This window comes from Danio rerio, chromosome 17, assembly GCF_052040795.2.
Source record: "Danio rerio strain M-AB ecotype USA chromosome 17, GRCz13ab, whole genome shotgun sequence".
Taxonomy (NCBI): domain Eukaryota; kingdom Metazoa; phylum Chordata; class Actinopteri; order Cypriniformes; family Danionidae; genus Danio; species Danio rerio.
Window position 1 is genome coordinate 1,100,859 of NC_141037.1, and position 14,487 is coordinate 1,115,345.

At 40.3% G+C, this 14,487-nt stretch overlaps 1 protein-coding gene across 7 annotated transcripts in view; it reads left to right on the top strand.

Annotated features, from left to right (window-relative positions):
* Positions 1–14,487, top strand: part of LOC100148950 (formin) — a 169,517-nt gene that overhangs the window by 12,274 nt on the left and 142,756 nt on the right. For all 7 annotated transcript variants that reach the window (XR_015512399.1, XR_015512400.1, XR_015512398.1 and 4 more), the window contains 1 exon segment: positions 7,987–8,808. Coding sequence is in view for 3 of the 7 variants with exons in the window: in NM_001443337.1 (NP_001430266.1) it covers positions 7,987–8,808 (822 nt within the window). In the remaining 4 variants the exon portion in view is untranslated.

Below are 14,487 nucleotides of genomic sequence, written 5' to 3' on the forward strand. Positions count from 1 at the left end.
GGGAAAGAGAGAGAGAGAGTATGTGTGTGTGTGTGTGTGTGTGTGTGTGTGTGTGTGGTAGAGTATGTCTGAGAGAGAGTGTGTGAGGGAAAGAGAGAGAGTGTGTGTGTGTGTGTGTGTGTGTGTGTGTCTGTCTGAGTGAGTGAGTGAGTGAGATAGTGTGTGAGAGAGAGATTGTGTGTGTGTGAGAAAGAGTATGTGAATGACTGTGAGAGTGTGTGGTTATGTGTGTGTGTGGTAGAGTATGTCTGAGAGAGAGTGTGTGAGGGAAAGAGAGAGAGTGTGTGTATGTATGTGTGTGTGTGTGTGTGTGTGTCTCTGAGTGTCTGAGTGAGGGAGTGAGTGAGTGAGATTGTGTGTAAGAGAGAGATTGTGTGTGTGTGAGAGAGTATGTGAGTGACTGTGAGAGTGTGTGGTTATGTGTGTGTGTGTGTGTGTGTGTGTGTGTGTGTGTGTGTGTGTTTGTGTTATAGTAAAATGTACGTGTGTGTGCGCATGAATGTCGGTTTGTGTGTGTCAGAGAGTGTGGGAATAAGTGTGTGGGGAGAGTGTGTGCATCCACGATTGTGTGTGTGTGTGTATGTGTGTGTATGTGTTTTGTAAGTGTGTGTGTGAGAGAGAAAGAGAGAGTGTATGTGAGAGTGAGTGAGTGAGTGAGTGAGTGAGTGTGTTAGAGAGAGAGTGTGTTAAGTGCGTGAGCCGCTGAGAATGAAACAGCGCGATGCAGACAGAGCAAAACACAAACACGAGTACAAGAGCGCACTCACGACGGCGCCCATACAGAGACACAACGACAGAAAACTCGAGTCGAGCACAACATACAGGACAAGACAGAACCAGTGTCCGGACTTTGCCACCGAAACAAGACCTTTACCAACACCTTTATAGTTCTCAGCTGTGGGTGCGCACACACATAGCTCGCAGCACAGACTCGCGCACACACAGCTCATAAGCTTGCGGAGTGAACCAAACGAGTTGTATTTCCCAAGTGGACAGCAACAACGCAACAAGTTGCTTTCTTGTATAGGTGGAAACGCAAGCAACCTGGCTTTGAATCTTTCAAAAGTGCATAACTGCAATGAAAAGTAATGAAACATTAACTGGCTAGCTACTAACCGTAACGTTATATCATCCACACCGTTATGCCAGCAGTCAATCACCTAAATTACTATAATAAATAAAGTTAAAGGGCACCTATGGTGAAAAATCGACTTTTCAAGCTGTTTGGACAGACATGTGTGTGGGTATAGTGTATAGGCGGTTATATTGGGTTGATATAAACACACACAGTCCTTTTTTTTTATTTACCAACATAAAAACGGTGGACCAATTGGAGCGGTTTTCAGCCCGACTGCAACTTGATGTAGGAGTGCGGTTCCCCCGCCCACCGAATTGATTGACAGCTGCGTATCATGTCCCGGTAGTCACGTATATAATCATATAAACAAGACAGGACGTGCGCAAAGCGACCGGGAATAAAAGCTCTGTTCAGTTTGCTCAGATCATCAATCGTCATCAAATGTGATCAAGAGAGAGTTTCACAACATGTTTTAAAACAGAGCACGTGTGTATAATGAAGTACAGCGATTTACTTCAGCTTTACTTCATCTGCACAGGCTTGTGTCAGAACAATTATAACAGAAGATGCTTCAATCCCGGTTTGTGGACGTAAAATCAGGTTTATTCTGTACATTAACATAACAGATATCCACACAGCAGTGGAGATTAACCTGTATCCTGTCACATTTTGCATGCAAAGCTAAATGCGCTGTCTGTATGTATGTGCGTATCGTGTCCGTGCTGGGTATGTGTATCTTGTGTGTGCAGATGAACTTTGTAACGAACGTTGTAACTTAACACAGCAAATGCATCAAGTACTCATTGCTAAAATTCTTACTGTAGTATTTCTCACAAACCCTAAGTGAGATCTGCTTCCTTTATGTCTGTTTGTTGTCTGACGCAGCCGAGGGAGGAGATTAAGGCACACAGAAAGGCACATAGAAACGTTGGGCGAGGAGGACTAGCCTTAAAGGCGCAGTACAGCAAAACCGCCACCAAGTGCAAAAATGTATAAAACAGAATCTTATAAAAGGTATAATAAATGATCTGATGGATGTTTTGAGCTGTACCTTTACAGACACATTCTGGACACACAAATGATTCATAATAAATCTGAAAAAAATGGGGTAACCTAGGTGCCCTTTAAATAAACACACAAGGAAAACAGTATTTTTTTCTGAAGTTGCTTAACCACTTAAACTCTGCGGACCTGGTACCGGGTCCATGACGTCATCGACTTTCGCTTTTAGATATAAAGGGCTAGGGTTGCACCAGACCCTTGTAAGTAGTGTTGTTTAAAAGTGTAGAATCTATATTTTATGCACATGTGCATCAGTTTGGTTTTTATTCTTCTGTATAAAAGTTATTTACACTTAAATACACAGTATTTTGGATACCCGAGCTGGGTATTGAACATTGGTTCATTTTCATATTTTTTTCATATGACACATGTACAAGTTATAGCTCAAATGAAAGCTCTTGCCGGTGCTCATACAGTTCTAGCATTCTTTTTACTGAATTATATTCATATGCCAAACAGTTGTTGAATGAATCGCGGTGTCTCCATGGCGCAGAAATGAAAACAATACATTCATGATCAATAAGCAGCCCCAGATAGCACAGACAGCTGTCATCTCTCACCTTATGCTGTGCGCTTCAGGCCCGTTCTCCTCTGTTTTTGAGCTGATGTGCATAAGTAATGCTCTTATATGTCTGACGTGCTCCAAACACAGTGAATTATGTTTGATCGAACATAAGAATAGTGAAATATGAACACAATGATCGCTCCCTGTGGCTTGTACAGCACCTCTCATCAGTTGGAGCACAATAACTTTTGCATAGTGTTACAATAACCAGCGATCATTCTCTGGAGATCGCTGGTTTCCACTTTATCATTAACTTCACTTCCGCATATCCCAGGACTACATTTTCATACATGCACTTCTTCCAAACACACACGCCTGGTCACTTATATATCCTGATTACATCACCAGCTGAACCTTGTCACAGACTGATATTTCACACAGTATTTAAGCAGCACACACACTCATTCACTTTGCCGAGTCTTGTTTACTGTATAGTGACATTTCAACGCGTTTCTCCCTGTCTTGTTTCTCCGTGTCTGAACCTAGCTTGGTATCTTTGTTATCCTGTTTAGCCGCCAGCCTTTCGATCTATTGCCTGTTTACTGACTTCGACTCTGGATTTGCCCGCATATACCTGTTCATACCTGTTTTGACCACTGCTTGCCTGACAATGAATAAACCTGCATATTGGATCCTACCGTCTGTTGTGGTGTCACTCCCCGTCGTTACACATAGATTATGGTGGAGACATTTTTCTTTTTTCCTATGATTACAGACATGTGCAGGAGCCACCAACATTAATTACAGCATGCTAGACCACACACAACCTAAAAGAGACACTTTCAAATTTGAGTTTATAAAAAAAAAATACAAAAAGCGCCTCTTTTTTTAGGTGTTTATTATAACACAGACGATATATACAGATATTTTAAACACTTTCAATAGTGTTTTATGAAAATTCAATGGGTTTTCTTTAAAATGAAACCAAAGTTCTGCATTTACACCTCTGTATGTGGATTTGGGAAGCTTTTAAATTTGGGTAGGCAAAATCCAGGCGAAAATCCCAAAATAGCAGCAGAGTTTAACTGGCTAAATAATTTTTACACAATAAAAATGCTTTTACATCAGGTGTATTTACAAATATAGCCTATGAATAGCCTAATAATAAACTATGCTTTTAAGAAATGATAAAATGCTGATATTTTTACATTGCAAGATGTTCCAAAAGTGTATTAAAAACACAGTTAACTGCCAAAACACTGTTAACTCATTTATGTGAATGTGTTAAAGTAAAATCATAAACATTATCTCATTTAACTGCATTTTGCAACTTAAAGAGGGCATTTTCAACTGCAGGGAGCACAATAAACCAAGATCCCGACTTCTGCCAGAAAAAGCAAACCTGTTGATTTTTCTCCAGAAGAATGGTTTAAAAACTGAGAGTCATTTCACTTCAAATCCATTGTACATTCTTTTACAGCAACAAATTTATTTGTTTGTTTTACCATTATTGCTTTCGTTTTATTTTACATTAAAACTTATAATAATAAAGTAGTGTTGTTAATTCTGTCCAATTTGTTTTTCGTTTTTATTTAAAACAACACTACAAAAAGTACAGATACCACTTATCGGTTCTGAAAGTCTTATTTGTTTTATTTTAGCTAGAATGAAAGCAGTTTTAATTTTTTAAACATCATTTTAAGGTCAATATTATTAGCCTCTTTATGGAATATATATATTTTTGGTAATCTACAGAACAAGCCATCGATATACAATAATTTGCCTAATTACCCTAACCTGCCTAGTTAAGCTAATTACCCTAGTGAAGCCTTTAAATGTCACTTTAGGCTGTATAGAAGTGTCTTGAAGAATATCTAGTCTAATATTATTTACTGCCATCATGACAAAGAGAAAATAAATCAGTTATTAGAGATGAGTTATTACAGTTTTTCTTGTTTGCTTTGATGCAGCCGTCAACTGAAACTCCACATTTTCAAAACAGTTAACACACAGGCCTAAACAGCGGCACTCATGGTCAAAATGAAACATTATGCTTGCAAAATGCACATACCGTGTCAAAACATATGCAACAAAAGCTGTTTTACCTTCAAAAAACACAACTTGCAAACAAGTATTTGAGCTCTTTCAATTATTCATTAGACAATGGACAACAAAAAATAAAATACAGATCTCAGTGTGAATTCTATTTGGGCTGTCAAATTGGCCTTTTTGCAAAGAATTGGATCAAGAATAAGAAATGCTTTGATCAAACTTATATTGAATTCATGACATTTTTCAAACTGTGGCTGAAAACTAAAATACCGTAAAAAAAATAAAAATAAAATTTAAAAAAGAAAAAAGTAGCAGAAAGAAGCAGAAAAAAGAAAAAAACTAATAAAATATTGTAAATATTAGAGAAAACACATGTAAACCAATATACAGTCAAATATATTGGGAGTATAGGAAATAGCCACTATTGACCTCCTCCATCCATGCTGGCACAGAACAACACAGACCTTCTACCATTTTAATGTTTGCAGACTGATTGCTAAGTGAAGATTTGTGTGAAGTAGTGTCAAACCGGTGCTTCATTGAATTCATACTGATCTTGGTGGTTTCTAATGGTTAGGAATAGATGGATTCTGCTTGGTTATCATAGCTAAAACAATGAAGTTTGGACTGCTTAAATGACATCCGTGTTGACTGTTTGGAAAAATAGTGGGGAAAATGTGTCAACCCAATGAGAAAGGGTTTACACATTTGCAATACCGGTCTTCTGCTCTGCTGGGATAGTGATAATAAAAATGAAGTGGAACTTAGTTTCTTTAACCAGGTCAAAGCAAACAAGAAAAACTGTAAAGGTGTTATGTTTGGAAATGTGTTGAAGAAAAATGAATATATAAAAATGAAAAAACAATGGGGGCTAATAATTCTGACTTCAACTGGATCCTGATCTGACAGCCTTCACAGCAGCAGTAAAAGTTTGAAACTCACAGCGGTTAATCAAACTTTTCATCAATCATTTTAGCCCCAATTGACAGCAACAAAAAATCATTGTCTGATTGACAAGCAGCGCCTAGATTTGTTAAAAAGAATCCAAAACGCCCAATATGATGAATTGATGGCGCATTTTCTAAAGTAAATCATACTGTCCAGTGTTTCATACTCTCCAGGATGTTTTCCAGCTGTGGCGGCAGGCCTTTTTTATACACAGATCTACCAACAACCAGTGCCGTTATCTCAATGACAAATGTCGTGAGCGCAGTATTAAAAGTCGAGATCGCGTTTATGTAATAGCCTACAGCATGCACATCTCTTTGCTTGCGCGACGATTTCCTCTGCTCGTGCACAAAACTTCTTGCACTGCCCCTCAAATATAAGCCGCTTCAAGAGCGTGCAGATCTGTAGCGCTCTCAAATAAACGCTGCTGAGTACGATTTAGTGCGTTTATGTAGTGAGTATGTCTCCAGCATTTATTAGATTTGCTGAGAATATTTATGAATGTCTCCAATAATAAAATAATAAAATTTTTAGCCTAGCCAATTCACCTGTACCGCATGTGTTTGGACTGTGGGGGAAACTGCAGCACCTGGAGGAAATCCACGCGAACACAGGGAGAACATGCAAACTCCACACAGAAATGCCAACTGACCCAGCCGAGGCTCAAACCAGCGACCTTCTTGCTGTGAGGCGACAGCACTACCTACTGTGCGGTTTCGGTTCTTAGTTCTTTCATTTTAATTTTATTTAAAAAAGAGCAGTTCGAACTTTTATTAACTTTTTAAATTAAAATCAGTTGTTTACTGTATAAAAAAATCCTAAAAATGTAAAATATAAATTTTGAACTGTTTATATTTATTTGCCTATGTATTGGTTATCGGCCTCTGAGTTATCGGTAGGCCCACACGGAGTGTGCACACACAGATTTCTGCAGATTTTTAGCCCATACTTGAGTGAGTGAGTGACTGAGTGAGTGAGTGAGTGAGTGTGTAAGTGAGTGAGTGAGTGAGTGAGTGAGTGAGTGTGTAAGTGAGTGAGTGAGTGAGTGAGTGACTGTAAGTGAGTGATTGAGTAAGTTTGTGAGTGAGTGAGTGACTGAGTGAGTGAGTGAGTGAGTGTGTAAGTGAGTGAGTGAGTGAGTGAGTGAGTGAGTGTGTAAGTGAGTGAGTGAGTGAGTGAGTGACTGTAAGTGAGTGATTGAGTAAGTTTGTGAGTGAGTGAGTGACTGAGTGAGTGAGTGATTGAGTGAGTGAGTGACTGAGTGACTGAGTGAGTGACTGAGTGAGTGAGTGAGTGAGTGAGTGAGTGAGTGAGTGACCTCGTGACTGAGTGAGTGACTGAGTGAGTGACTGAGTGAGTGAGTGAGTGAGTGAGTGAGTGAGTGTGTTAGTGAGTGAGTGAGTGATTGAGTGTGTGAGTGAGTGACTGTAAGTGAGTGAGTGAGTGAGTGAACGTGTAAGTGAGTGAGTGAGTGACTGAGTGAGTGACTTGAGTGAGTGAGTGAGTGTGTTAGTGAGTGAGTGAGTGATTGAGTGTGTGATTGAGTGAGTGACTGTAAGTGAGTGAGTGAGTGAGCGTGTAAGTGAGTGAGTGAGTGACTGAGTGAGTGACTGAGTGAGTGAGTGACTGTAAGTGAGTGTGTAAGTGAGTGAGTGAGTGACTGTAAGTGAGTGAGTGAGTGAGTGAGTGAGTGATTGAGTGAGTGAGTGACTGAGTGAGTGAGTGAGTGAGTGATAAGTGAGTGAGTGTGAGTGAGTGAGTGAGTGACTGAGTGAGTGAGTGACTGTAAGTGAGTGAATGAGTGTGTAAGTGACTGAGTGAGTGAGTGAGTGATAAGTGAGTGAGTGAGTGTGAGTGAGTGAGTGAGTAAGTGAGTGACTGTAAGTGAGTGAGTGAGTGACTGTAAGTGAGTGAATGAGTGTGTAAGTGACTGAGTGAGTGAGTGAGTGACTGAGTGAGTGAGTGAGTGTGAGTGAGTGAGTGAATGAGTGAGTAAATGAGTGAGTGAGTGACTGTAAGTGAGTGAGTGTGTGAGTGTGTGAGTGAGTGAGTGAGTAAATGAGTGAGTGAGTGACTGTAAGTGAGTGAGTGTGTGAGTGAGTGAGTGAGTGAGTGACTGTAAGTGAGTGAGTGAGTGAGTGACTGAGTGAGTGAGTGAGTGAGCGTGTGCATGTGTGCCCATGAGTAGTTTTTTTCGTGTGTGTTTGTGTGTGTGTGTGTGTATGTGTGGACGAGAGTGTGTGTGCATGAATGTGTGGTTGTGTGTGTTTGTGTATCTGTGCAAGTGTGTGTGTGTGTGTGTGTGTTAGCACTAATAACCTCACACTTTCTTTATCTCCAGAAAATAAAAGAGCGTCTTCAAGAGTGCGTAAGCAGAAGAAACTGAGCTCCAAGAAACTGAACATCACTGAAGAATCCAACACAATGAAGAGGAAGACGACACTGAAGGAAACAGCATCTCAGCTTCCCTCCAAATCTGCATCCTACCGCAGCCAGCCTCTACTGCCCATGAAGGAGCACTTCCACATGGCACATGACGGATGGGATGTCATGGAGGAGCCTCGCTCCTTCGACGCGGAGCTATCAGAACTAGAGAACCTCTATCTGGAGTACGAGAAACCACTGGGAAACACACGGGGAGGTGTGCAGATCACCAATAACACACAGCAGACTGACGGAAACACATCTAGTGTGCACTATAGAGAGGATCAAATAAACCGAAGAGATCTTCAATACGCTAATGTGAAACCGGTATCGTGTGCTAGACTGCATGAAGGTGAAACAGAAGCCAAGCACTTTCCTAAAGAACATTGTGAAGGATCTCCTAATAATAAAAGTTCAAACGTTCGCTCCTGGAGCAGAAGCCCGACATCAAGCTCTCTGTCTAGTGTTTTCAACGTGTCCTATCCGCAGACTAACACTCTGCAAAGCATGTCGCCTTTATCGTCTCAACTGCCGAGTCCACAAATGAACCACCGTATCGTGATGCTGCCTGAGGATGATGATGATGAAGATGATGATGGAAATAAACGCTGCTTCTCCGGAGACCAGCTGAAGGTCAGCTCTGAGGTCATTGATAAAAACGGGAATCGCAGGAGTGTGACGCGGCTGGAGCTTAGGTTGAGCGGGAGTTTGGCTGTAAACGGAGCCAGCACATCCTCAGGTTAGTGACCATCCTCGTGTGTGTGTGTGTGTGTGTGTGTGTGTGTGTGTGTGTGATCTGGAGAATATGTTGGCTGTTTGAGGCTTTGTTCATTCATATTTTTCCGGCTTATCATCATATGATTCGAGAAGTTCTCTCACAGTCTCTTTCCCAGAGATCCATTGTTGTGTCTGTGAGGGAGTGTGTGTGAGTGTGTGTGAGTGTGTGTGAGAGAGAGAGCGAGAGAGAGTGTGTGTGAAAAAAGAGTGTGCATAGTGCAAATACAGTCATGGTGGCTCAGTGGTTAGCACTGTGACCTCACAGAAGGAAGGTTGCTGGTTCGAGTCTCGGCTGGGTCAGTTGGCATTTCTGTGTGGAGTTTGCATGTTCTCCCCGTGTTGGTGTGGGCTTCCTCCGGGTGCTCTGGTTTCCCCCACAGTCCAAACACATGCACTGTAGGGGAATTGGTGAACTAAACTGGCCGTAGTGTATGAGTGTGTGTGTGAATGAGTGTGTGTGTGTGAATGAGTGTGTATGGTCGTTTCCCAGTACACAGCTGGAAGGATATCCACTGTTCAAAACATATGCTGGAATAGTTGGCAGTTCATTCCGCTGTGGCAACCTCTGATGAATAAATAAACCAAGGTAATCATCTTTCCTGCACTCTTAAATACACTTATTATTGAAAATATGATGGGCACACTGAGATCAAAGCCAGCGGGTCGACTCTGGAGTTCAAACACTCATGGAAATAATTCGTCATCTGTGCTTTAAAACATCCGCTTCAGAAGTCCCACACAGTAATGAGACAGAAAGGATTAACGCGCTTTTGTTGCAGGACTTCAGAAGAGCGTAAGCTGCATCTCATGGCTGCGCCGACCAGAAAAGAAAGAATTCCCAGTAAAAGCCTCTGCCCTTTCTGTGATGTTTCTCTCGAGAAGCCCAAATTCAACATATTTAAATTGATCAGTGATTATTAGACGTGGGACAAAATGTTTCTTTTAAGCTTGAGGCAGGAAATACGCGGTGAAATTGCAGTTTTTACAGAAATGATTATAATTTATTTAATTCTTTTAAGTTTGTCCGTTTATAACTGTGTATAAAAATGAATAAATATGTCACTGTAAGTTTATAAAAATGGCAAAAACATTATTTAATAATAACTATAATTATTATTCAACACATCTGCTATATATAACATCTGGAGATGTTGTCCGACAGGAGTTCAGCTCCGGCTCGACTGGGGTGCAGGCCGTCAGCACGGAAGAGCCTAGGACGCTCCCAGAAAAGATTCCAGTTATTAGCAAAGAGCAATTTCGGTTCTTTACACCATGTTAATAGCCATTCATTCAGAGCAAAAAGTCTACTGAACCTTTCATTTCCTCAGCAGTAGGTAGCCACTGGCTCGCATGGTTCAGGATTGGTAGAGCTACGCATCGATGAATTTGCTCTTCAGTGTTTGGACTCTCAGTAGTGATTATTAAACCACACTGAACTGAGCTAAACTGAACTGAACTTAAACACTAAAAACTGAACTACTCTAATCCAGTTACTATGACCATCTATGTGAAGCTGCTTTGACACAATCTACATTGTAAAAGCGCTATACAAACAAAGCTGAATTAAATTGAATTGAATATAATATACAATTTTTAATCACATTTCAGACAAAACAGTAACTACAGTATTTCCTATTAAGCCCATATAAATATACACAGTTTGAAGTCAGAATTATTGAAGGTGAAAGTACATTTTTCAACACATTTCTAAACATAATAACTCATTTCTAATCATGCATTTCTCTTTGCCGTGATGACAGCACATAATATTAGACTAGATATTCTTCAAGACACTAGTGTTCAGCTTAAAGTGACATTTAAAGGCTTAACTCGGTTAATTAAGGTAAAATTAGGGTAATTATCAGATCAGGATTTTTACAGCCAATACTGAGTGCCGATTCCTTGTCGTGATGGTCGGCCGATACCAAGTACCAATTCTGATGTTTCAAGCTTTATATAACTTTGCCATTGCATAAGCATATGAAGAGTTCAGATACAAAACCCTCTAAATCCATCAGACCTCTTTTCTTAGCATTTTCTGTCAAGTTTCATTTTATATTTAATGATTTTAAGGTTTATTAGTTGTACAAAAAATAAAAATTTTTCCCTAAAATTTCACTTCAGACAATTCTTTGGTTGTTGACAAGAGATTTTCTTTTGCATCAAAACCAGCTAAATCCACTTGTTTGCAAAAAAAGTGAAGTTTATTTCTAAACTAATTTCGAGTGGAGCACGCGCTTATGATTGATAGCACCTGGTCCACATTAGCTAACACTGATTTACCAATCAGACGACTCCTTAACCACTATAAATAACCAGAGGATCTTACTTCAGCCATCTTGGTCTTGAAGAATCCCCCCTTCCACCCCTACTCCTCCCATTTCCTTGTCAGGGCAGCACGGAGGCCTAGTGGTTAGCACCACGGCCGCACAGCAAGAATGTCACCGGCTCAGACACTTCCTGGCCAGGTCGGCGTTTCTGTGCGGAGTTTGCATGTTCTCCTCGTGTTTGCGTGGGTTTTCACCGGGCTCTCCGGTTTCCTCCCACAGACCAAAAACATGTAACATAAGTAAATAGACAAATCTAAATTGACAGACACGTCAAAGCATTAATCTACTTCCAACATTATCAAGCAGGGGAGTTCTCGAGACCTACCTGAACTCGGACTCCCCACTCACCCTGCAACGAGGATCTTACGAGTTCAGGGCTCTCTCCCGGGACAGCAAGCCAAACAAGCTCCATAATCAATCATCAGCTATGGGCGAACTCTTGAAATCCACCTATTGGGACAAGACAGTGTAATTAGCTGAAAATCACTGAAGATGCAATCAGAAGTTATTTTACCAAACATAAAACACCTAAAATTAAAAGTATATAGATCTGTCAAGTAAGTGACGGTTCATTCCGCTGTTGTAACCCCTAATTAACCAGGGACTATAAAGAAAATGAATGAATGAAATCAAGTAAGTGCATTAATCAATAACATTAAAATTGACATTGATTGTAATCAGTCATTTCTGATATTTGGGATGTAGATTCATGTAGAGCAATGTAAACATAGCAAACATTACAAACTAAGCTTGGTAGATTTAAATGTAGTGTAAAAACATTGTGAAACAACAATATCTGTGCATTGTCTATTAATAAATGAAAAAATAAAGCTCTTCCTGATGCCTGTACGATAATTTATTAAAGTAATATAAATAATGTAATTTTATATATATTTCTCTTTTAAAAAATTATTTTTTTTGCTCGTTCAAACTATTTATTTAAAATGAGCTGAAACAACACAATTTTTGAGATTTCATTGGGACAACTACATTTTTTTATGTTCAATCCACATAAATTTGTTAGTGTCTATTAAGTGTTAACTTAATAAATTTGTGTTGTGACAACATAAATGAATTGTGTGGAACCCTGCATTTTTACAGTGTATACATTAGCAAATAAAAAGAAGGTGGCTCTACTGGGCAGAAGGGAATGTCTCTCAGACACTTTTGGAAGAGGTCAATCATTCATTCTCACCATACTCTTGGTCTTGGTCTCTTTTTCGTCTCTTGTTTATCCTCATAGCATCCATGTGGGATAAAAGAACGGCATCTTAACTTTGTCTTTTGTAAATCGGATTCAAAGTAGCTTCACTGTGCAAAAAAGCGTTATGAATGCAGGCATCACTTCCCACTGTACAGTGTGTTTTCTTTTTCTTATACTGCACAGAGTTTTGAGGTAAGGGATGTTTTGATTTCATCTAATCTCTGTTCACCCTTTAGGTCAAACATGTCCTGCCTTCACTAAACCTCTAAAATAAAAGATTTATTTTTTTCTTAATGTTGAGGTCATTTTAGAAAAAAGTCACCAAACTTTAAGATAAATAAAACATATGTATTTTTTTCTGCTGTTAAAATAGTGTGTGAGTCATTTTTGACCCATAAGGCAACAGAGGGTTAAACATCACTCGAGACTGAATCATTTTGACTAGCAATCATATTTATTCTGCACTCTTAAAACCTATAAACCTATAGAGTTCTGTGTTTGGCTTTGTTTTTTAAGCCTGGGGCTGAGACTGACTCTTGCTTCGGTAAGCATCTCAGCGCTCAGAGAGAGACTCGTTCATGTGATGTGAGATGTGAATGCTGTAATGAACTCTCTAGTACTTGCTGTACACTGTATACTAGAGCGTGTATATTGTCTGTCATCAGTGGATTTCCTTTCCTTACTCTATACTTGATTACGCAAAAACATTTAATCAGTCAATAAATATTATATATAAAGCTACACAGTGTAAAAGAATCGGTTCCTCTGAAAATTAAACTGGCATATCACTATTCAAATGCTTTATAGAGGATATTTACAATAATATCAGGACTTCAGAGTATAATATATTTGCAGAATCTAACTTGATTCTCTCTGGAATTGGTTTTGAGCTTAGTTTTTATCAGCAGATTGCGCTCTAGTCTAGTTTTAAACAGCAGGTGGTGCTCTAGGCTAGTTTATAATCAGCAGACGACGTTCTAGGCTAGTTTATAATCAGCATACGGCGCTCTAGGCTAGTTTATAATCAGCAGACGGCGTTCTAGGCTAGTTTATAATCAGCAGACGGCGCTCTAGGCCAGTTTATGATCAGCAGACGGCGTTCTAGGCTAGTTTATAATCAGCATACGGCGCTCTAGGCTAGTTTATAATCAGCAGACGGCGTTCTAGGCTAGTTTATAATCAGCAGACGGCGCTCTAGGCCAGTTTATGATCAGCAGACGGCATTCTAGGCTAGTTTATAATCAGCAGACGGCGTTCTTGGCCAATTTATGATCAGCAGACGGCGCTCTAGGCTAGTTTATAATCAGCAGACGGCGCTCTAGGCCAGTTTATGATCAGCAGACGGCGTTCCAGGCTAGTTTATAATCAGCAGACGGCGTTCTTGGCCAATTTATGATCAGCAGACGGCGCTCTAGGCTAGTTTATAATCAGCAGACGGCGTTCTAGGCTAGTTTATAATCAGCAGACGGCGCTCTAGGCCAGTTTATGATCAGCAGACGGCGTTCTAGGCTAGTTTATAATCAGCAGACGGCGTTCTAGGCCAGTTTATGATCAGCAGACCTCGCTCAAGGCTAGTTTATAATCAGCAGACGGCGTTCTAGGCCAGATTATGATCAGCAGACGGCGCTCTAGTCTAGTTTATGATCAGCATACGGCGCTCTAGGCTAGTTTATAATCAGCAGACGGCGTTCTAGGCCAGTTTATGATCAGCAGACGGCGTTCTAGGCTAGTTTATAATCAGCATATGGCGCTCAAGGCTAGTTTATAATCAGCAGATGGCGCTCTAGGCTAGTTTATAATCAGCAGACGGTGCTCTAGGCTAGTTTATAATCAGCAGACGGCGTTCTTGGCCAATTTATGATCAGCAGACGGCGCTCTAGGCTAGTTTATAATCAGCAGACGGCGTTCTAGGCTAGTTTATAATCAGCAGACGGCGCTCTAGGCCAGTTTATGATCAGCAGACGGCGTTCTAGGCTAGTTTATAATCAGCAGACGGCGTTCTAGGCCAGTTTATGATCAGCAGACGGCGCTCAAGGCTAGTTTATAATCAGCAGACGGCGTTCTAGGCCAGTTTATGATCAGCAGACGGCGCTCTAGTCTAGTTTAT